The sequence below is a fragment of the Falco peregrinus genome, chromosome 6, assembly GCF_023634155.1.
Source record: "Falco peregrinus isolate bFalPer1 chromosome 6, bFalPer1.pri, whole genome shotgun sequence".
In the NCBI taxonomy this organism is placed as follows: domain Eukaryota; kingdom Metazoa; phylum Chordata; class Aves; order Falconiformes; family Falconidae; genus Falco; species Falco peregrinus.
Window position 1 is genome coordinate 72,792,367 of NC_073726.1, and position 22,097 is coordinate 72,814,463.

The following is a 22,097-nucleotide window of genomic DNA, read 5'->3' on the forward strand; positions in this document are numbered from 1 at the left end:
GCATAATGATGGCTGATAAAACTCTGCTTACCTAGCTCAGGTAATTTCTGCTTTGACCTGTAGCACTTCCTTTGTTCAGTCTGGTATTAGAAGTCAATATTTATTCTTCTACTTAACCTTCTCCACGATGTCATCCATTGGGTGTGATGATTTCTATCAGGAGAAGCATTTTTATTAATTAAACTTTTCTAATAGACTGTGCTTAGCCAGCTTCTGAGTGACTCACATAACCCACAGGTCTTGTATGTATGTTTTTGTTCATAGGGCAATTTGCTTAAATGAATTTAAGCAGCCATCATGGCAGACGTTCTTGCAGTTGTCAGTGCTTTGCTCTGTGTGTTACTCAGAAGTACGTTGCTTGGTCATGGTATGAAAATGGCAAGGCACTTAAGTAACAGACCATTTTAATCTACTTTTCTCCATCAATTTAAATCTGACACATGCAATCTTCAGCCATTGCCCTGCTTTATCATCAGGATTTTTTTAAACAGCAATTTAAAGGAGGTTTAAACAGTAATTTGCCTGGCTTTGCAAGGCTCGTCCATGGCTGCCACCCTGTGAGTACTGCCACTGCTTTGCTGGTAGAAATAATATGGCCCTTGTCCATATTAATTTTCGGTGCACACAGATTTTTACTCGCCCAGAGTACACATCTAAGGAGAAATGTAGTTGATTCAGGAGTATTCATGCAATAAAAAGTGAATAAGCGTATGTACAGTGGGAGAGGGGGAAAAAGTTACGATTTCTGCCTCTCAGCTGCTATTAAGCTGCATCCTCACAGACAGCATAAGGACAGCACTTTGAGGGCAAGAAAGATACCTACAGCAGAGCCAGTGAGTTTCAAAGTCATTTTGTGTCAGATGGCTGATCTGTATTTATTCTGCCAATGCAGTAACTGCCCCTGGAGAGCATGCTCCACTCTTTACCTGACTCAGGACATATGGAAATATGACATCTGCTACTGCAATACTTCCACAAATGTGATTGTGAATCTTGGAACTAGAGCTGAACTTTTCATCACAACAACTAATTCTTAATTCTGCTTTTCTCATGAGCAAAAAAATGCCTGGGGCTGCTATTTTCTCCCATATGACTGAAAAATGCTGGCTATACAAGCACCACATGGGAAGGAGGTGACAATGTTATTAAACAGACGTATTTGTCATGGCATTTACCTCTGTGGCATAAGAGAGGCTTACAAACAAAGCATCCTATGAGAAGGTAAACAATCCTTTCTTCTTTTGAAAAGGATAAAAAAAGCATAGAAAATGAAATAATTTTGCCAAGGTCACCCAGCAAGTAAAGTTAGGAATTCAGGATGGATATTCCTTCTTATATCTGCCTTAAATTCTTCTGACATTAAAAATCTATGAATTTTAACCCCAAGACTATACATTTTGATCTGGAGAGTCATGTAAGATTTCCTTGATACAATCTTAAGAAGAAAACCTTCTTGGTTAGGGGTTCATTAGAAGGGTATTCATTTTATTCAAAAGTTTATTCAGATCTGGTCCCACGGTTGAACATGCCTCAGCAGAGCTAAGATGGACATGTAAACCTAGATGAAACCTAATGTCTACTGCCCAGCAAGGAAAAAGCAACAAGCTATCTGAAACAGAGATTAATTTCAGCAAGCGTCTGCAGACTGAGCCAACCTTATTTCACGTAGGTCTATGCCTCACTTTCCTACTGTGCCTGCCCTCCAGCTCTTCTGTTTTCCATGGTAACTAGGCCAGCTGTCAACTAGGAAAATACCCTTGGGCCAACTAAAAAAGAAAAGTTTTCTCTTATATCTTACAGCAGGCTTTCCCTGGTACATAAGCTTAACTTCATATTCCCACTCTCTCTTTACAAAGCCAATATTTAGTGGCAATAAAGCAGTGAAGCAGAAGGAAGATCAGAACCAGGCCAGTATTTAAAAAAGAGAAATCTAAAAGGTATTTTCTTCTCTGCTCTGCTCTCCTTTCCTACCCTTGCGAAAGGGTATTGCTATATATAAGGGGGAGTGAAAAATGAATAGAGACCAAGAAAAGAGGAAGAAAAACAAAACTGTAAAGAAAGAAAACAGGCCTAGAAAGAAGGGGTATGAAGGTAACAGAAACATTCTTGTTTAAGATGTAAATGCTTGTTCTCCTGTCCTGGCCCTGACAGGAATGAGCTGACAAGTACTGTTCCTCATGGTCTCCTCTGCTTTAATTAAATGAAAACATGGTAGGTGTCATCTGGTTTGAAGAAGACTGCAGAGTAGCCTTATGCATAAAGAGAGCTGCAGTCTGAAGAGATTTCTCTGTTAGAAGATTCAGAATCATGAAAAGATGAAAAAGTGTTATTGGGACTCCAGAGACACCCCTATTGAAAATTCTGATTTTCTTTCTTCTATTCCCTGAAAACAAATGAGTTTTGATAGTTATTTTTGAAGTGTAAAGGACTGTATTTCTTCATGATGCCACTTTACTTGAGCTATGGAGTTTCTCTCAAGGTTACTCTTTTGACAAAGTTGCACACACGCATGCACAGAGGTAACAAGTTGCTGTAACCTGATGATCTGATCTATGCATCCTTTGCTGTTGTGCAGCATTGAGATGCCATGTGGCAAACTGCCAGCAAAGAACATTCGACATCTTACAGAAAGCATACTACATCAGGTATGAGAGTACTACTCAAAACGGTGTTTTGCAATCATGTAATTATACTGAGGTACCGTCACTGTTGAAACACCTAAAGCCATACCTGCTGGAGGCTCATTATACCTCCCTATTCCTGTGTAGGCAGTGATCTGAAAAAAATTCCCTTTGTTAAATACTGGGAAAAGAAGATAAGCAGGGCAACTCGCTAGAGCAGAGAAGTCCAGATAAAATTAAAGTTCCAGAAAAGATGACATGTCAGGAAGTAATGAGGGGTCGGGGTCCTAGTTCTTGCACCTGTATTACCTGCATTTAAACCACAATGGATCCACAGACAGGTTGTTCCAGAGAGGTAGAAGTATTGCTGCCTTAAACAAAAAACGTTGACTCTGCATGTGTTTGGAATGTATCAGATCTCATGCATCCTTCCTCTGCTGTTGGCATATGAGCACCTTGTCTGTAAAAATCTGACACTCTGCTTCAGAGATAACAACTTTGACTGTAGACATTGTTAAACAAAGCAAATTCTTGTAACTGAGTGCAAAGCAAATAGGAGCATTAATAGCCCATCTCAAGATCTACAGCTTTGCAGAATGAATTCTTTTGAATGACATAATATTTGCAAAGCAATGTCACTCTCTTATCCTACTCCCCCCAGCCCCGCAACCAAACACCTCCTTTCTCAAACCCAGACTGAGTCATAAGAATGGTAACCTGAAATATCTAGGATTATAAAGTACGGATCTGTTTTAGAATGTATGAATAAAATCTAGAACTGCTTCTAATATGAGCATAATGACCTTGTAGAAAGATTATATTAGTTTCTCCCTGAAGCTACCTCTGTATTAGTATATTAAAAAAGTTTAAAAACAAACAAACAATTAAAAAAAAAGTAAACAAAAAACAAACAAGTGAAGATAGTATTTAAAAGTGAATGAAAGTGTTGCAGTGTAACTCAGGTTTAATTCTGTAATTCTGTGTAAATTTGGATTGCCCAGTGCATGCAGAACCATACAGAATTAGTTCTGTGTCATACATTTTGTTTTACAGTGCCATAAGAAACTTTTTGTTCCAGCTGAGAAGCTAATGGGAAGCTACAGAAGCTATCCAAAGCCATGTTGGTAGACATGAACTACCAAAACAATAGGCAGATGAAGAAAAACATTTTCAGATTTTCCTCAATGTATTGCTGTGATAACTGTGACCTAACTTCAGATACAGTGCAAACCTTAGAAACTCCATTGGCACTAGTAGACTGCTTGAACCTGGATTAATTTTGTGGTTTATTTAGATGTTTTGAAACTAGAGTAGCTTAGCCACCTCCTGTATCCAATTAATTGCTAGCATATTTGGCCATCATCCCATTAAAGACATTGGGTCTGCTCATTTTAGCAGTGATTATCCCATCTAATCCCATTCATTGTAAGCTTCCAATGCAGTTACCCACTGGGAAGAATACAATGATTTCTGTTATGCCTGGAATGAATGGCATATTTCAGTTCCTCTGCCACAAATTTACTCCAAGCTGTTGCAAAGATAGATGGTTGGTAGCTTTCAGTCTTGCTGAATCTGGTGTAAGTAAGATAATGCATGAAATTCTGACAACAATATGGCATTTGTTCTGAGTAGAAAATCTGCAGAACACAAGCACAGACAGGGACATACCTAGTGACGTGAAGAAAACACTGGCAAAGATGAAACAAGACTTTTAAAAATTAATGCCATACTTGAATGCCATGTTTCTCATTGAATGGAAAAAAATACTGTTCCATTGATAATCTTCATGTAAATGCTAAGTGCAATACATTTGTTAAGCAGCTTTTTTTTTTATTATTATTTTTATTGGCATATAGTTTTTGGAGGGCAAAGTTAGTCATTCACTGTTACTATCTTTACTGACACAGTGGTATTTTTTCTATTAATAGTTGAGAACAGTTAGACCTATAGTTGCAAGCCTGAGCTTAAGTCACTCTGTATTAATGACACTTCAGGGTGAAGGTATTTCATTTCTGTAGCTTTGGATTGATGCTTTATTAGGGTGGGATCTTTGGTGGACTGTAAACCCTTGCTCAGATTCTGAAGTTATTTAAAGTCAGCACTGTTGTACACAGATGTTGTTGGAAACAACCACTAGTTTCATTATGTTGATGTTCTGCTGCAGGTATTTTTTGTGTTTGTGATAGTGTGTTAAAAAATTGGGTCCTCTGCTGCTTGCAGACCCCACCTAATGAAGAGGAGCAGACTAGAAAGAGACCATCTTTACTAAGAATTATTTGTATTATTTTTTTTTACAAACTGGAGCAGCAAGAGACAAACACTGTCAGCACTTCTTTTTACTAGATAATTGTAGCACTTACATTGATGTTAACATGTCCATTCAATAAATTGGAGAAGACATGTTCTGAGGGCAATCTTTTATTTCTTAGACCTTAGGCCAGGTACCATCTACTATCTGGTATTGACAGTGGTACCAGTGCACCCTTATACTCTCCTATTAATTCTTGATACAGTTCATTTTCAAGGTAAATGCTTTCTCTTCTCCAGACAAAACCAGTTTTATCTGGGGTTAATTTTCTTAATACATAACTGTGTGCATCTAACTATATTATGTAACAAATTAAACATTTTTCTGCTAGGCAACCTTAGCAGTGTTTGGCAATTTACTTGCATAGTGTGGCATAGCTTTTGTTTTCACTGATCTGCTAATTTTTTGTGAGTCAGCAGGACATGCGTTCTGCAGTTAAGACATTCAGTGGGAGTAGGGGGAGCTGGGTTGATTGAATCTACCGGGTCAAGTGATTTGTCTGGATGCAAATTACATTGCCTTGTTCATAAAGATCTTTGAGAGAAGATTAACGAATAATGGCAACTAGTCCCTTGGCTCCCATAGAAATGTGTTTCTCAAGCCTAACCAGCATACTTTATAAGAAGTCTGCAACAATTTTTTGTTGTCTAAGGGAGACCAATGTGTTAGACATCTGTTCTAAGGTGTGCTTTCAAAAAAGAATCAGAAAAAAAAAAAAAAAAAAAGCAAATGTATCGCATGGCCTTTTAAAACAAAATTTCACTTTAAGCAGATGTATTTTCTGTTCAAGGGTAAAGCTTTGAAAAATGAGTCTATAAAAGCAGCTCTGTTGTATGAGAAGCAGCAGGTGAAACTGACTGCAGGTTCCTTATGCGAGGGGTATGGGGAGCCAAAAGTGGCCCAGTGCTGCAAGCTACTGAACAGCTGCTGCTCTTCCATCCTGGAGACTTGCTCAGTTAGAAAGATTCAGAGAAAATATTGTACCACACTTCCCTCAGTTTGCTCAAGAAATGTAAACATTCATTCTCTTGTTCTAGAATAGAAAGAAAGAAAAGAAAGATAGCAGACAAGGCAGAGTTCTTCCAGCCCTCTTGTGCCTTTCCCTTTCTGCCGGCTTCGTACTTAGTCAAAAAAAAGGGAGAGTGAAGGGGGGTTCGGTCTTTGTCCTTCCAGTCAAGCGGATGGCCTCGCACTGTATTTCTGTAAAGCTGTGGAAAATGCTCACTACTAGTCACTTGGAAGAACTGCTACATCCCTTCCATCTTTGTTGTACGTTAACTCTTCTGCCTAATGGACTTTGTTCCTCATTCTCCCCTGCAGAAATTTTGTTGTTCTCAACATGTTAGGCATTTTGTGTTTCTCAGTTCATTGGTTTTTATGTCTGTTGCTTTGTTGGTTGCCATGGCCCATTAGATCTACACAGAATGTCTGTATTTTTTTCTGTTTTCCTTTCTGACTTGTAGTACATAAATCACACCTTTGTTGAATTTGGAGTTAGTTTAAAAAGGGAGGTATTATCCTGTATCTATTTTTTACAGGAATTTGACAGAGATAACCTGTATGTTTCTCTTGAATAACAAAAGGCCATGAGAAAAGAGCCACTCAACGGCTTTCCAGCAAGGTTAATGAAATTAAATTTTGCTGTCCAGTGAAGTTTTAGCTCACTGAGGAGCTGAAGGAGGCTGGAAACAGAGATGACATTGCAACAAGTGCAAGTGTTCCTTTCTGTTCTCTGCAGCAATAACTGCCATCCTACAGACATGTTCCTGGGAGCTTCAGAAAGTTCAGTCATCCATCCTAGGCACTGGCAAAGAGATCAGAAAAGCCACGGTCATATTTGCCAGCTTGGCACTCTGCTGCCTTAGAGTTTGGCTGTGTCTAATGAGGCTGTCCCTGAGTGGACCAGCTAGCAAGTGAGAAAGATGTGTTCTGCAGACTTGGCTGCACTCTGCAGAGGAGTAAGGGGAGTTGAGGGCATAGGGGATGAAGAACAGGTACTTACTAGAATCTGGAATTCATTGAAGTTCACAGTTTGTGCAGTACTTGCTATGTTGATACCTCTATCAAAGGGATCATTCCTGTTATCACTGTCAAGGAAGTAAAAACCATGTCCAATATAATCTTGGGGAGATAAAAGAAAAATTAAGCAAGGTTTTACTTGCAACTGAGTAATTAATAGCAGCAGTTGCCTACTCATCTTCAATCACAGGCTAGATGGAGGTATTAATCTTCAACAGTGAGGCTTAAGAAGCTGCAAAGCCCAAATGTAACCCCACTGGCAAACTGCCCATTACTTATTTTTCTGTTTAAGAATGCAAACACTAAAATTTTCTTCAAGAAGTCAAAAATTAAGTCAGTCATGTGCTTCAGGTGTATGCCATAGCCTTATGGCACAATAAAACACAACGGACAGTTTAGGAGCATTGCAGGATGTCTAATATCAATCAAGACAGATGGCAACCTTAGATATGGAAGCTGTGCAGTGGTAGAGAAGTGTGTGTGCTAATCTTTGACATGAAGGGCTGTGGAGGGTAACTTAAAAACAATTAAAGCTGTAATGAGCAGCAGTCTTGTACTAATGTTCTCTTCTTCTGTGACACATCCTGCCTCCAGCTTAGTGAAACAAGAAAACAGGCGTGAAATACACTTTCACAACAAAGCACATTGACTTCCTTGGTCAAGTTTACCAGAGATTGACCAATGACAGTAAGTACCTCAGTGCTCACCTTAAAACACTGAGACACCTCATTTTCATAGTGTGCTTCTGAATTCAAAGCACCTTAAGCGAAGAGTGCACAGTGTGTATGCTGGTAGGCACAGCTTTTGTGTAATAAACACCAGACATCACTTGGAAATTAATTAGAGTCACTACTCTGACTTCGATGTCACATGTAAATAACCCAGTCAAACTGTACCTTGCTCTTTCATAGCAGTTAGGAGTTAAACCTGAAATAATACAGTGGAGATCCTGGCCTTTCCTTGGGTTTCTTTTGCTACAATGAGGTTTGATAGGGCTACCTGTAAACTATCTGTCCTGCCTTACTCTCTGGCTCACCCTGCTCCCCTTTCTGAAGGAGGCAAGGAACAGATTTTCAAGCAGCAGAGTTATCTGAGCAGCCTCACTCTTTCACTAGCTGCCAAATCCAACTTGGAGAGCAGGCTGTGTCTGCTGCAAGGGCTTTAGAGCACCAGCTTCCCTCTCCCCCCACACCACAGGAGAATGAAGCCAGCTAAACTCTTTTGGTACCAACACCCAATGTCATTACTTTTCTTCCTCCCCACCCCCCTTTTTTTCTCTTTTTTTTTTTTCTTTTTCTTTTCCTTTTTTCCATAGCTTCTGGTTTTAGCCCTGTTTCTCCTCCTCTGACACAGCAGCCAACTCAGCTTGATTCAATTCCACCTTCCCTTCTGCCCTGTGGCAGAAGTCTCTCCAGCACACTTGTGTTTCTGTACCTGGAAAACACTTACAAAACAGAGGCAGTCTAGTTTTCTTCATTGCTAAATTTCAGCCAGCATCCTTCTGCTTCCAGCCACATTGTGCTGTACCACAAAAATGACCTTGGGACAGTGTCTGAATTCCCCTGGCCTTGCTGAGAACAAGGGCATTTGTCCCAAATCAGAAATCCCTGAAGAGTGAGGAAGTCTCCCTGTTGTTAGGAGCAAGATCCTCTGTCTAAGCCTGGCATAAAGCCAGGCTTTTATATTGAGTTCTGTCTCACAGAATACTGTGAAAATTGTCAGGAAAAAAAAAACCCAACCAAAAACCTTCACATACTTTCTCACTGGCAGCCTTGAGTTTTAAATCATTACAGTTTTGTCTTCATCTGTCACAGCTAGGCATCCTGTTCTAACTTGAAAATTTCATTAGTGTCTTGAGCATTTCTCCATCCTGCAGCCTCAGGAGTTGCAGACTTTCCTATCTTCTCTGAGCTCTCGAAATGGCAGAGTGAAGATATGTGTACCAGGAAACTGGGAAGACAGAATTACAACAGCATATTTGTTCAGTTGCTGAATAAACATTTCGGCAAAGCCTACAATGAGTCATCACATTAAAAGCTGTCCTTTGTATCTCCTTGGGACTGCTATTATAAAATTAATAGAAAAGTCAGACCCACTTAATCCAAGTCATTTTGCAAATTAAGGTCTACAGGCTTTTAAAAGCATGCCTACCCCAGTGGGCAGGCAGGAGGAGGTTGTGCTGCCTGTACCGTCATAGTCGCTAGACACATTTTGGATGCAGAGCCCTGAGTCCCTCATGGGGCTGCTGGGGAAGCACATGCCCTGTCAGAAGCTGCTCTGTGACTTGAAACTGTGGAATGTGTGCTGGGCTGCAGCTGGCATGGAAATGGGTTTTACTAGTGAGATCTTGATGACTGCCTCAACTTTCCCTATGGACTGAGCTCAAGAAGCACACGTGGGAAATTCAGACTCTATACATCCTCTGTCCTCATGTACACCTTATGCATAAGCTATCTGAATCTGGCCCATACTCCTTTCTCAGGTCAAAAAGAAATCTTTATATTGTGTGCGTATATAAGCTTATTTTCTGTGAACACTCAGCCATAAGAATAATCAAAAAGTGGATCCTTTGCATTGATCTGCCTTATGCAGGGAGTATATCTGTCTAAAATAGGAAAACGTTTTGGTTTTGCTGTTTTGCTTCCTGCATGTGAAATCTTAAGTCTTTCATTTTAGGGAAATGAAAAGTTGATCTAATGTTCTGTATATCTGGGAGGATTAAAGTGACATCTCAAATGTGAAATATAGCCTTTCTGGGTTCCCTAAATACATTTTGTCAAAAATGCAGTAGGTGATGGAGTATGATTTAGATGCTCAGGAGATGATTCCAATGCAAGCCTAAGTCCAGACGGAAGATTCTGCACCAACATAACCTGGCCAATTCAAAGTAGATATCACAGTGTCTTTTCACTTGCACTTGTGTTTGCAGGGCAGAAGTGAACAAGTTTGTTCTGCCTGTGCTCCAAGACAAATACAGGGTGTTTAGCTGGACTGAGACTGAACTGGACTGTGCTTTGGTAGACTAAAATTCCTGCCCATGTGACAGTTTGGACTGTGCCAGTAATGCTTTTGTTTAACAAATAATCATCAAGCCTGTTCCTGACCTGCTGTTAAAGTGGACAGAGCATGTTTTCCTTTTAAATCACCTTGTTTGCCTACAACCAAGCTAAAAGGCCGCTGCAAAGTGTGATTCAGTACCCTAAAGATGGGCTATTTGAGACAGCATAGGGTGTCTGAGGCACCTGCCTGGCAGTGGCACCCATGACAGCTTGCGTCTAGTGGACCCATGCCCTTCCAAGGCAGCAGCTGGAGGCCAAACAAGATTGTCATAGATATCTAAAATGGCATGAAGTATCTACGTTTAAGAAAATTAATACCATCCTGTGGAATCTTGGACTTACTCTGCTTGAAATCTGGAAGAATTAGTTTACCCACTGCCATATATGGATGTACTGTCAGCCTTCTTCAGTTTGTGGAGGGTTCAGAATCAAAATACAGCTGCCTCTCTGTGCTGGGGTTTGCCTTCCAACAGACATCACAATGACAATTTGTATTTCTTTCCAATCCAAAAAGTAATTATTTGTTTTTACTAGTCTACAGAAAGAAATGTCATTCCAATCTCCTCCAGAGAGTGCTGATGATAAACTTCTCATATCTCTTTCCTTTCATGTCTAGGCATTTCTGATAGAAACACCACACATTCTTTTAAGATTTTCAGTACTTATAAACCCTTAGATGTTCAGAGGTTTGTGTAACCGGAAAGGTTTTTCAGAAACCAGTTGGTGATATCATTCTGCATTGAATTAAATAGAAAAGAGGACCAATTAGATAGGAAAAAAAGGATCATCACTTTATAAAAGATGGCAAGAATCCCTCATCACTGAAAGATGCATGGGCTACAGTAACAATATTATAAAGTCTTGTATATGATTTGAAGGACCTGAAGTGGCTATAGAAATTATGGGGTTTTACCATTAAATATCAGTGCTTGATATATATCTTGTTCTTGCTATTGGTTTTGTTTGGGTTTTTTGGGGTTTTTTTTTGTGGTGTATTCATTTGTGAGGTGCCTTGATAGTCAACAGCTTCTCTGATTTCTGTCCTGTGAAAACTAGCTTTATTTGTTAGGTTTGAGTAACCTCATTAAGTAAGGGAAACTGCATTAAGATTCAGACATTTATAAGGAATTTAAGGTTTCGGATGTTCTCAAGGATGAAGTTGTGGGGAAGAAAGTTCAGACAAAAGCAAAGAGCAGTTCCTCAGTCCTTTAGGCAGAAGGAAATCCCAGATAATGGGCAGGTGTTAGCAGCAATATAAAGCTGGTGCTTCCATCTACACTTGTAGAAATAAATCAATTTTGTACAAAACCTTTGACCCACATAAGGAAAAAATGCCCCAGTGATCAATTCAATTACCTGAAAAACAAATCCTAAACTCCACAGCTTTCCTGGCCCAATGAATATGTAATTAGAGAAGACTGCATGGTGAACACAGAAAAAAATCAGCCCACTATGGTTTTGGTTTTGTTTCTGACTTTTATGTTAGAATAAAGCTTTTACAAACTTCAGTAGAACTAAGAACTGAGTTTTCACTCTAGACCAACACTTAGCAATAAAGAAAGGAATAAAGTGGGCTTTATAGCAGCATAGCAAATTTCAGAAATTTCTCCTCAACTTACAATAGTGAAAGTTTCTAGAACTGGTGATATGTCTGAGAGTAAAATGGTCTTTAAATGTACCTCTTAGCTGAAAGATGTGCTTGGTTGTGTAAGTGTGCTCGCCAGAGGAAAAAAAAAAACAAAACAAACACAAAACAAATAGATTTAGGGATATATATACTTAAGACTGGAATCCAAATCATACAACTTATTTTCACTTTGTAAACCTTTCTTGCAGAAATAAGAAGAAATACAGGTACTGCACTACATAAGACAATAAGAAATAGCAAATTCCTATTGATTCAACACACTTAGAATCTCATTAGTTATCAAATGGGACTTGAGTACTGCCAACAAATAAATGACATTATTTTTTTATTCTCTGCTGCCCAAAGTCACCAAATACAGATTAGTCTGGAGTCCATTTATTGTTCCTGCTAGGGGTGATATAAAATAAAAATCAGGTTTAGATACACAGATGTTTTTCTCCCTCCTTCATTCAGGTTGTTGAAGAATGCACAGAATGAAGTTCATTTCAAAAGTTGGTATCAGAAACTACTGGCTGCTCTCCAATTCTGTGCTGGAAAAACCCTGAACACTGAGTTTTCTAAGGAGGGGAAACTTGTCAGAATTCTGGAAGACATTGCCAAAAAAGTGAAAGCTGCCAGTGACCCGGAAAAAAAGGTTTGTTAAAAAATACCTCTCCTTCCATCTAAGCTTCTCCAGGTAATGTTATTTTTTTCTAAGGTGACACCTTTCTCCTGTAATGCCCTTTATATAAATAAACCCGAGATTTGACTAAAATTTGTAGAGCTGCTCTGAAAACAAGTAGAACATACGTATTTAATGGAACAACTCTCATCACTATTACTCTTGAGGTCAGCAGATCTTTTAAGCCATTTAAACTCCTTCATCAATGGTTTTTCAACCAGACTTGGATGTGGACAGAAATAATGACAACAAAGACTGTCAACATTTTGCTGAAAGGAATGCTGTCATTCAGAGCCTAATCCAAAATATTTGACTCCTGTACAGCTGCAGTGTTTCCTAAAAACTTTGCTAAGAGTAGTCCTTGATAGGGTGAACATCCTCATTTCTTAGCAAAGCCAACCAGAGTGGACTGTACTTATATAGCACTCAGCAGTTAATGCTGTATGCCTATCTGCAGATGCATTCCTGGCAGTAGAAGGCTTGCAGTCTTCTTCTCCAGCAGGTGCAGCTTTTATGTTGTGTAGGTGCATTTCCAATTAAAACCTGTTAATTTTCCAAGACAGCTGTTGTTAGTTACCTGATGTGTAAAACTGCTTCTTGCTGAGATCTTAGCAAGACAGACTAGAAAGCCAAATAAAAATATACCTGCCACTGCTGGTTATCATGAAAGTTATTGTGAATTCTTTTTGCCTCGTTAAGGATGCAAAGATTTTCAATGGATTTTTCAAAAAACTCTCAGTGTTGCTGCTGAGAGCAGCAAAGCAAACATGGAAGTAAAAAGATAGAAATATTTGCCAAGAGAAGAATCCATGTGAAGAAAAAGAAACAGTAGTGATACATTATATATCACTGATGCATAATTCAGAATTTAGAGATTAATCTCAAGGCTGCAGTTACTGTCATACTGAGAAACTCCCAAATCTTGCAGTTAACACACCAACAGTTAGGCAAGGGAGATCACAGTGCAAAGGCAACAAGCAATAACTTGTGAAGTTGTCTAGCAAGGCAAAAAAAACATGAGATGCCACAGAGCAGGTGCATGGCTAATCAGCCCCTAATGAAGGGTATTGAATGTGAGCCTACATGGCAGCATGAACTGGTAGTGCATCTAGACACAAAAAGCATGAATGTGGAGTAAAATCACAGTTCTTATTTTTAATAGCTGCACCTCACTGTGACCTCATTAGCTGTTACAAGGTTACATGGATGCTACCAGCTCCAGAAATTGTACTGCTTGTTTAAAATATAGAAAGACAGTCAACTGCTTCAAAGCTGATGTTATGTTGTGTTGCCATAATGATTACACATATTGCAGGAGGTGTTAAAGGTGGAACTCAACAAACTTCAACAGTTTTTCCAGGAGGTAAAGGTTTGTCGGCTTCCTCTGAATCCTGCACTTGTTGTCCAAGGCATAGAGACAGATGTAAGTCCAGCTCATGCAAAGGATTACATTTTTTATTTGTTTGTTTGTTTGTCTGTTTTAGTATAAAGGGGAAGCGGGAGTGAATGGCTGCCTTGACTGGGAAATAATCTTACTGGTATTAAGCATGAAACATCTGGTCAATGGACATCTAGCCTAATCCCCTTTAAACTGGGAATCTTTGAGGCAGAAGTGAAGGGCACTGGTGGGGTGGGTGTTGCATGGATGTCCCACCTTGCACAGCAGTGGTGACACAGAAGTCAAACTGAGCAGCCTGCTCTCAGGTGGCACTTTTGTTTTCTCATCTAAGACTCTCTTCTGCCACACATGGGAGCAGCTAGAAGCCTACAGCTAGCTTGCTTTTTGCTGAGGGGAGACTAGGCACATGACTGAGAGTTGCTAAAATATTAAATATTCATAGCAACTTACCTGTGTCTATGAACCCTATTAAAAATTACTTAAGAATAAAGGAAACAACAGTGCTCTTTAGTGTTACTTGACTTTACTTTGACCACAGTACTAAGACTTCTTAGTAATTCATTGTTTAGTAATGTTTTCATAAAAATGTTATGCCAGGAATAAGCTCTTCCATCTCTGGAGAAGGACAAGGCACCCAGCAGCAAGAGAAAACAAACCTGAACACCCCTATATATTATCAGTTATAGCTGCCTAATTACAGCTATTTGTGCTCTATTTTTGTTCTCTGGCTCATTATCCATGGTGGACCTGATTCTAAGAGGTGCTGATCCCTTCAATTGCCTTTGACCTGTGATTCTCCAAGTAATTGGTATTCAGCCTTGATCTCTCTGAGAACAGAGGTCTTCCAGCACCCTGCAGGCCTGGGCCAATTGTGCATGATATAAGTCAGAAGAATTTGAAGCCTGCTGCTTCTCATTGCTTTCAGGCTTTTTGGAAATAATGGCTAATGGAAAAGTACCTCACCATACAATTGTGCTATTTATACTGTGCCAGCTTGGCTGGACAGATACAAAATGTTTAAATATAAGTATCTGAAGAGAACTTCTTTTTTTTTATTTCTCTTAAAACATTATAGACCATTATCTTGCTATAAATATATGTAGCTTCTTGATTGAACTGTATGTTAGTATAATTATGCAAATTAGAATTTTAAAGCGATTATAATTACCTAAATTTATTTCATCTTGGGATCATCTGTTGATTTTACTAGTAGCAAGCACTGCTTCCAGCTCTGTCAGTAATGCATTATCTCACAGTAACCTTTCAAGCAGTTCCTGAGATATTTCATTTGGCAAAATTCCATAGGAGGTCAGGATTTCATCATCAATAATAGCTATTGCATTCGCAGAGGTATGATGTGGGTAAGACAATATTTGCATGCTTGTACCCTGCTTTGAGATGTTTAGATGAAAAGCAAGAGACAGCTGTGTCTAGTGGTGTTTTTGTTCAAATTAGCCTCCATCGCACTCCAGCCAGTAAGGACAGCAGTAGCTCCTGTGGGACACTCATTATTTCCAGAAACTAGGCCATTAATTTACCGTCGTCTTTGGTAGTTTTTTTGGTGGGTCATCCCCCCCTCCCCCCCTTTTTTTTGTTTTAATGATGATTATAATACCACTCAAACAGGATTTGCAGCACTTGGCTCATTAATGCTTTTTGAAGCTCTTTGAGGTCTTCAGGTGGAAGGAGCTGTAGGGCATGAGAAATCAGATTTTATGTTTAATTAAGATATATTCCACATAAAATAGATTATGATTTTCAGAATTTCCTGTATCCTTAGCCAGAGTGAGGACAATAAAGAAATTAGCAGGTTCTTTGCTTCCGTAAAGATTGTATAATTGGGCAAATATTTTTTTTCTACAGAAAATAATAGGACCAAAGGCTTTTCAGTGCTTTACAGAGTCTCACTAGATCAGTCTTATGTACTTTGTCTACTCAGTTCCAGCCAAAGTTTATTATTAATAGGCCTGGGTAGAAATGAAAAACAATTAGTATGGAAAATATTATCTGTTCATATAATCTGGTTATTGAGTGAAACAAATTGTCCAGGAAAAAGAATTTCTCATTTCCCTGACCCAATTAAACAATCAATAATATCAAGAATTATTTTTTTTTATCAGTACTACTGAGCAGTATTTAACTTTAGCAGAGGTATTTTATTAGCCTGATGTTTTGTATATGTGACACTGTTGTTCTTCTCTCTCATTTTTTTTTCCCTGAAGTCATGTTCATATTTTACGTCCAATGCTTTTCCATTAAAAATCTCCTTCATCAATGCAAATGCTCCAAGTGGAAACATCAATGTAATTTTTAAGGTATGTTCTTCCTCTAATCCTCAATTCCTTTTGTATGGAAAACATTGATTTGAAATTCACCTGATTTATGTTTTAAAACTTTAGCTTGAGAATGTTTGATTTGGCTCTGCTGTTCACTTTTCTCAATTATTTTTGACACTAGAGCTTTTAATGGGATATGTTGAGGCAATGCATTGAAGTATCAACCTTTTGATCAGTAAAGAATCAAATGACTTGTTTCAAATTATTTAATTTCTTAGTGGAGACAACCAGGCTAAAATATGAAGTTTATATTTGAAACCTAGTTTATTTACCACATTGAAGTCAGAGGGCAAGTCTCAGGCAAAAGATAGTTCAGAATGACTGAATCCATTAGACTTGTCCATATGTCTCTAACAAACCAAAATACCGGAGTGTTAGAGGCTGCATTTGCTACACAGAACTTATCCAGCTCCTATCGCCCGGTGTGGTGGAATGGGCTGAGGAAGAGAGAGCTGAAGCAGACAGCAGAGAAGTGCTGTCTCTCTGGAGCTGGAGGAACTGACTGCAAAAATAAACTCTGGTTTATTTTCCAGTTGACACCTAGAAAAACTTCAGAGTTCAGAACAGTGTTGTGTCTATCCACAAAAGAAAATATATACAATTTAAAGTTACTTCTCTTTCAAAAAAGCAAAAGTCTTCCATAAGAATGGATACTGTTTTTAGACAGCACTGAAATTCATAAAATAGCTGATGGATACAAAAAATAGAAAGACATTATTCCTAGATCTTTTACAGTATTGTTTTCCAAAACAGAACTCTAAAAAAATTGATTAAAAGGGTAAAAAAAATTCTAGATTGTCTTGAAATTAGTTAATTAAAATGAAATTTAGAGCAGCTGTGATTCTGAGAAAGAGATGTGTGCTTTCCAAGCATGTTACAGGGAGGCTAGAAATGTTAAGCTTTTCTGAACACTTAGATACCTGGTTCTTACGCTATTTCATCTGAAAGTCAATATTAAATAGACAGGTTCTTGCTTACCTGAACAACTTGACAAAATACCTGCTCATGGGGCATATAAACATTTGTGCTGGTTCTACCTAGACAGCATTTCCCCTGCCCCGTAACGTTCAACAGCCAACTGTCTAGTTGTTGCAGAAGTATTATAGCTGTCATCACCTTCTCCTGTCAGCAGACGGTTGTGTTAAGATATCTTTTACTTGTACTATAGTTTCACTGTTTATTCATGATGGATAATACATGCATAGAACCATAAGCACTGATATCGTACTAAATTGTCTACCTACTGTCAATGTGAGAGAAGGAGGGAATGTAAGTAAAGTAAGATCTTTCACAGATTTAGGTAGTAAGAAGAATTAATTGGAATCAAGATTACCTTTAAATGAAAGAAAAATAGATTTGGTTTGGTCCTGTTTTGTTTTAAAAGATGAGTTTATGTCTCCTCAAGTACTCATTTCATGGCAGTAAATGGCTATAAATTGAAATACTTATATAAAAAGAACATAATAAAAGAATAAAGCACTTAAAAATACCAGTAGAAGTCACATGTATTTTAGATGTGGTGGGGAGAGGGAAAAAGAAAAGCAGGGCTTTTGTTTCCACGGGCCATTTACTTAGCCATGGTTGAAAATAATCTCTTTATTACTTCTTGTGGCTACAATTAAAGCCCCATTTCACTAAGATTATTGTTTGACCGACTCCATGGGGAGAGCAGTCCACATTGCATCACTGTTTGAAACTGAACGTGAATAATGTCATGGATAAGATATAAATTAATGACAGAATCCACCTTCAGCCTGCTGAAAATACCAAGTTGTGAAGCTTAACATTAAACAAACACTGTCATTTATGAAAAGGGATGTGTCATTATATAAACTTAAAAATGTAGCTGAATTAGTATCCTACCACAGGATTAAATTTCCGAACTCTAATAATTACATAGGAATAGCAAGCAGAAAGGCTACAGTTAATCAGGGAACATTTGTTACCCTCTCAGTGGCTGCCAAAACTGTTTCTGCCTATGGGTGCCATCTAATCTGTTTTCTTCTGACATGGGAAGATAAGTAGCAACTTTGAAGCAAAACAAGAGGGATTTACTGTAAAAATGAATATAGATATTTTGGTGGGGAAAGAAGTCCAAGTGAAATAGGAAGCTATTTCTGTCTGGTATTGAAGGAGAAACCTGGATTTCTTGTGCAATTTTCACAGATAGGTGATGATTTACGTCAAGATATGCTGGTTCTGCAAATCATTCGAGTGATGGACAGCATTTGGCTCCAAGAGGGACTGGATATGCAGATGATCATTTATAAGTGTTTATCTACAGGAAAAGGCCAAGGTCAGTTTTAGATTATAAAAGTTACCTGTATTACATTATTCATATTTCATGTAAACAGCACTATGCAAAAATCCTCCCTTTAACTTTTAGTTTCATGGGTGTCTTATCAATTACCCCCCTTACAGAAAAAAGAAAGGCTCAGCTTTTCAATTACTCAAGCCCTTAATTGCATGCTTGTCTACTCTTGAATTTTCATTTTATTTATTCATCCTGCTTCTTCAGAAGAACTACAACCAAACTCATTGAATTTTGTGGTAATTTAGGTTAGACTTCTCCAAAAGTCTCAATACCATCAGCTTGTACCATATTCTTAAAAGTAACTTCACACATCAGAAGGAGGACTTTGGAGAAAATTAGCCAGAACTAGTAGTTTTAATCCAGTGGGATCCTGCCTAGATGCTTGAGTGAACCTAGATACATGTAGCTACAGAAAGTACCTATAGACAAGTGATGACAGCTTCACAGGGTTGATTTTGAAATATTATTCATGCAATTTATGCTGCTTAGGGCAGGCCTGACTCATCTGAAAGCTTTATTTCTTTCTTTTATGGTTGTTATAGCAGAGCTGTAACAGGGTTACCAATTGCTTGCTGAAGAAATTTACTGACAGCAATAAGCTTACTATTTTTCACTGACTCTCCAAATCTTCTACTGAAAATAATCCTTGCACAAATAGAAGACTGATGTATGCAGATTACCTGCTGTACAAAATCTACTAAAATAAAAAGAATTTTAAAAATCATTGCTTTCTGAGCCACAAAGAGAAAATTGGAGGGGATGAATGATCTGAAGGAACTAGGAGAATGTATAGATGAGTTCATGCACATGGCAGATAGTTAAGGTGACCTAAAAAAGACTCCTCCCTTCTTTGTGCAGATGGGAGTCAAAGCTTGAAGGCTTCTTCTTCAAAGGCAAATAATACAAGAATATTGTTTCTGAACATAATATTATAGTCTCTCTTATACACTAACAATTGTATTTTTGCCAAGAAAGATACATGGACTGTCTGCAAATAATATTCTTTTCCTGACAGTCTCTTCCTTTTAGCACTATAGCAGCAGAAAACCTTTTCGTGTCTGAGATTTTCCACACAACATCTTTCCTTATGTGCTACAAAAGTGTTACTATAATTGATTTACAAGTAATGATTAAGGATAAAAGGACCAAGTGACGTGCCTGTGGCCATACAGGATGTGTGCTTAAGTAGACTTGTATACCCAGGTCTTCCAAGTCCTAGGCTAATGATTTGCTCCATGGGCCACCTTTTCCACACAAGGGAGATAGGAGATGATAATTTCATAGTCATGGGGACATGGAAATCACTTTTCACAGAAATGTGAAAAGCAGGAAAAGAACTGGTAGGATGCCACTTTCCAGGCATGGTATAGCAGAGGAGCCTGTCACCAAGTAAAATTGTTCGAGGCAGTACTTCCTCTAATGCAGAGTTGTGGGATGACGTGCTGTGGGACCACACATGGTGGAAGAGACAGAAGGCAAGCCAGGTCTCAGTTCCAAAAAAGGAATTAAGTGCATGCAGTAGAGATAGAGGATTCAAGTGAAGCATTGCAAAATGCTTGGCTTCTCTCTGCGCTTCAAAGTCCCAGTTTATGTCATATTGGATCAGACTAATTTCTGCAGTATCTAGTATCCTTTCTCCCAGCTGTGATCAGCATCACATACTGCAGAAAAAAATTGTGTAGCATTCTAGACAGGAAACATATAAATACCTTTATATTTCATAGTAAATATCTGATCCTATTTTTTATAGATTTTTGTTGGTTTTGTACATATTCTACTCACTTTTAAATCTCATTAAACTGTTGGCCTTGTTGGTACCTTGTGGCAGATACATCCACAATATTGTTATTGGTGTGTTTATCATTTGCAGAACAGCCACTTTTTACTAAGTGCCCTTTGGTTTTTGTTTCCAAAGAGAAAGAGAAAAACAATCATAATCTATATTTTCTATTGTGTTCATTATTTTACCAGCTTTTAAGCATGTATTTTTTCTGCATGGAGTGATCCAACAACAGGCAATATGCATTGACAGTCTTCATACCTTTTTAAAGATTAAGGTTTTTCATGTGAACTCTTTTCTGTTTGATTAGGATTGGTACAGATGGTGCCAGATGCTACCACACTGGCGAAGATCCACAGGGAGTCTGGACTGATAGGACCATTTAAAGAAAACACAATTAAAAAATGGTTCCGTCATCACCATCCTCTGGAATCAAGTTACCAAGAGGTAACATCATAAAGAAGCTTATTATACATTTCATATTTTACTATTGGGAAAAAAGAAACCAAACAGCAGTAGACAGCAAAAACAAATGACTCAGACACAAGACAAACAAGTCATATGCATAGAACCCAGGGAATTATCTTAAATGCCACTCTCTTTCTAAGGAGATATTGCTTTTGACCAGGTTTTTTGATAATACATTTTCTATAAAAATGTGTCATAGAGATATTCTGAAATTTACTAGTAAAGTGAAGAGAAGATGAAGTAGAAATTAAGTATTGAACTTAAAAGAATATTATTTTTTAGGCCAGCTCTCTAAATACGTTTATATGAACCATGCAAAGTCTCAGTGGATTTCCTGGATTTGGAAATTACTATGTCAGTAACCCACAGTTTTAGAAAGCTGTTTTATCAAAACTACCTAGTCATATGATACAGAAGATCATGCTTTTCGTATCTGATTTTATGAAACTAGATATGATAATGAGCAAAAAAAATAATTGGAATTTCTATTTATGGAAGAAGAGGTTTCCCAAGGAACTTCTTCTGTTAATTCTTTGTTGGCTGAGAATGTTCTGAAGCCCATGAAAAACATTTTAATGTGTTTGTTGCTGGGACAATTTTTAGAACCCTACTCTGTGCCCACATTAAATTAGTAGCCAAAATTTTAAATTGAAATGGGAGGTTGGAGTGTTTACCACTCTGAATATGAAGTCATTTTAAAGTTTATTAATAGATGTATAGCATAAATATGTTTCATAAACTTAAATAACTCTGAAATTATTCCATAGGCATTTGTTCATCCACATTTTCAGTAAGATAATTTGAATTCCTAATATATCATCTCGATTCAGTTAAAAAGGAACGATCTCTGTAGAATTTTTTTTTTTTTTTTACAAGTTTGTATGTTTACAGTGCTATGGTAGAAGTGCAGCCAATTTTCAATGGAGAAGTGAGATACTATTAGCTACTGATTGAAAACCAGATTTCTTGCTGCTGCTGCAGTTTGTAAAAATTACCACTAAAATGGAATATTCTAAACCAAATTTCTACCCATTTTCTTTCAATTTTTTAAACATCTAAAATGCAGTCAGATGTGATTGCATAGGACATACATAAAATTACTACTATGCCTTCACTTTGCACTTGCTGGTGAACAAACCTTTCTCTTTTCTTACTCAATAATTTTTACTTGTACAATACTGTAGCTAAGGTGCTTAAAAAAGTAATGCAGAATAAGTTTTAATATCCTCATTTTATGGTTGGGTGCACAAAATCACAGAAAGCTTAGGTGTTTTATCCAAGGTCATCAGAGTGAGTAAGTAGTACAGTTAGACATAAAATTCAGTCAACTCTTGTGCCATGCCCTAAGCATTCCACAGTGCTGTCATCTGTATAAGCCATTGCAGGTGGTACCTTGCATGTACAGAGAAATCCTGAGTGCCTAAATAGTGATTTACCTTGGCTAATGCAAGTTTTGTCCAAAACCACGAAGTTCACAAATCAGG

At 38.0% G+C, this 22,097-nt stretch overlaps 1 protein-coding gene across 1 annotated transcript in view; it reads left to right on the forward strand.

Moving 5' to 3' along the window:
* Nucleotides 1-22,097, forward strand: part of PIK3C2G (phosphatidylinositol-4-phosphate 3-kinase catalytic subunit type 2 gamma) — a 208,105-nt gene that overhangs the window by 112,947 nt on the left and 73,061 nt on the right. The window contains 5 exon segments of the mRNA XM_055809289.1: nt 12,109-12,289; nt 13,632-13,739; nt 15,938-16,030; nt 18,218-18,347; nt 20,456-20,592. Of these exon segments, the coding sequence (XP_055665264.1) occupies nt 12,109-12,289; nt 13,632-13,739; nt 15,938-16,030; nt 18,218-18,347; nt 20,456-20,592 (649 nt within the window).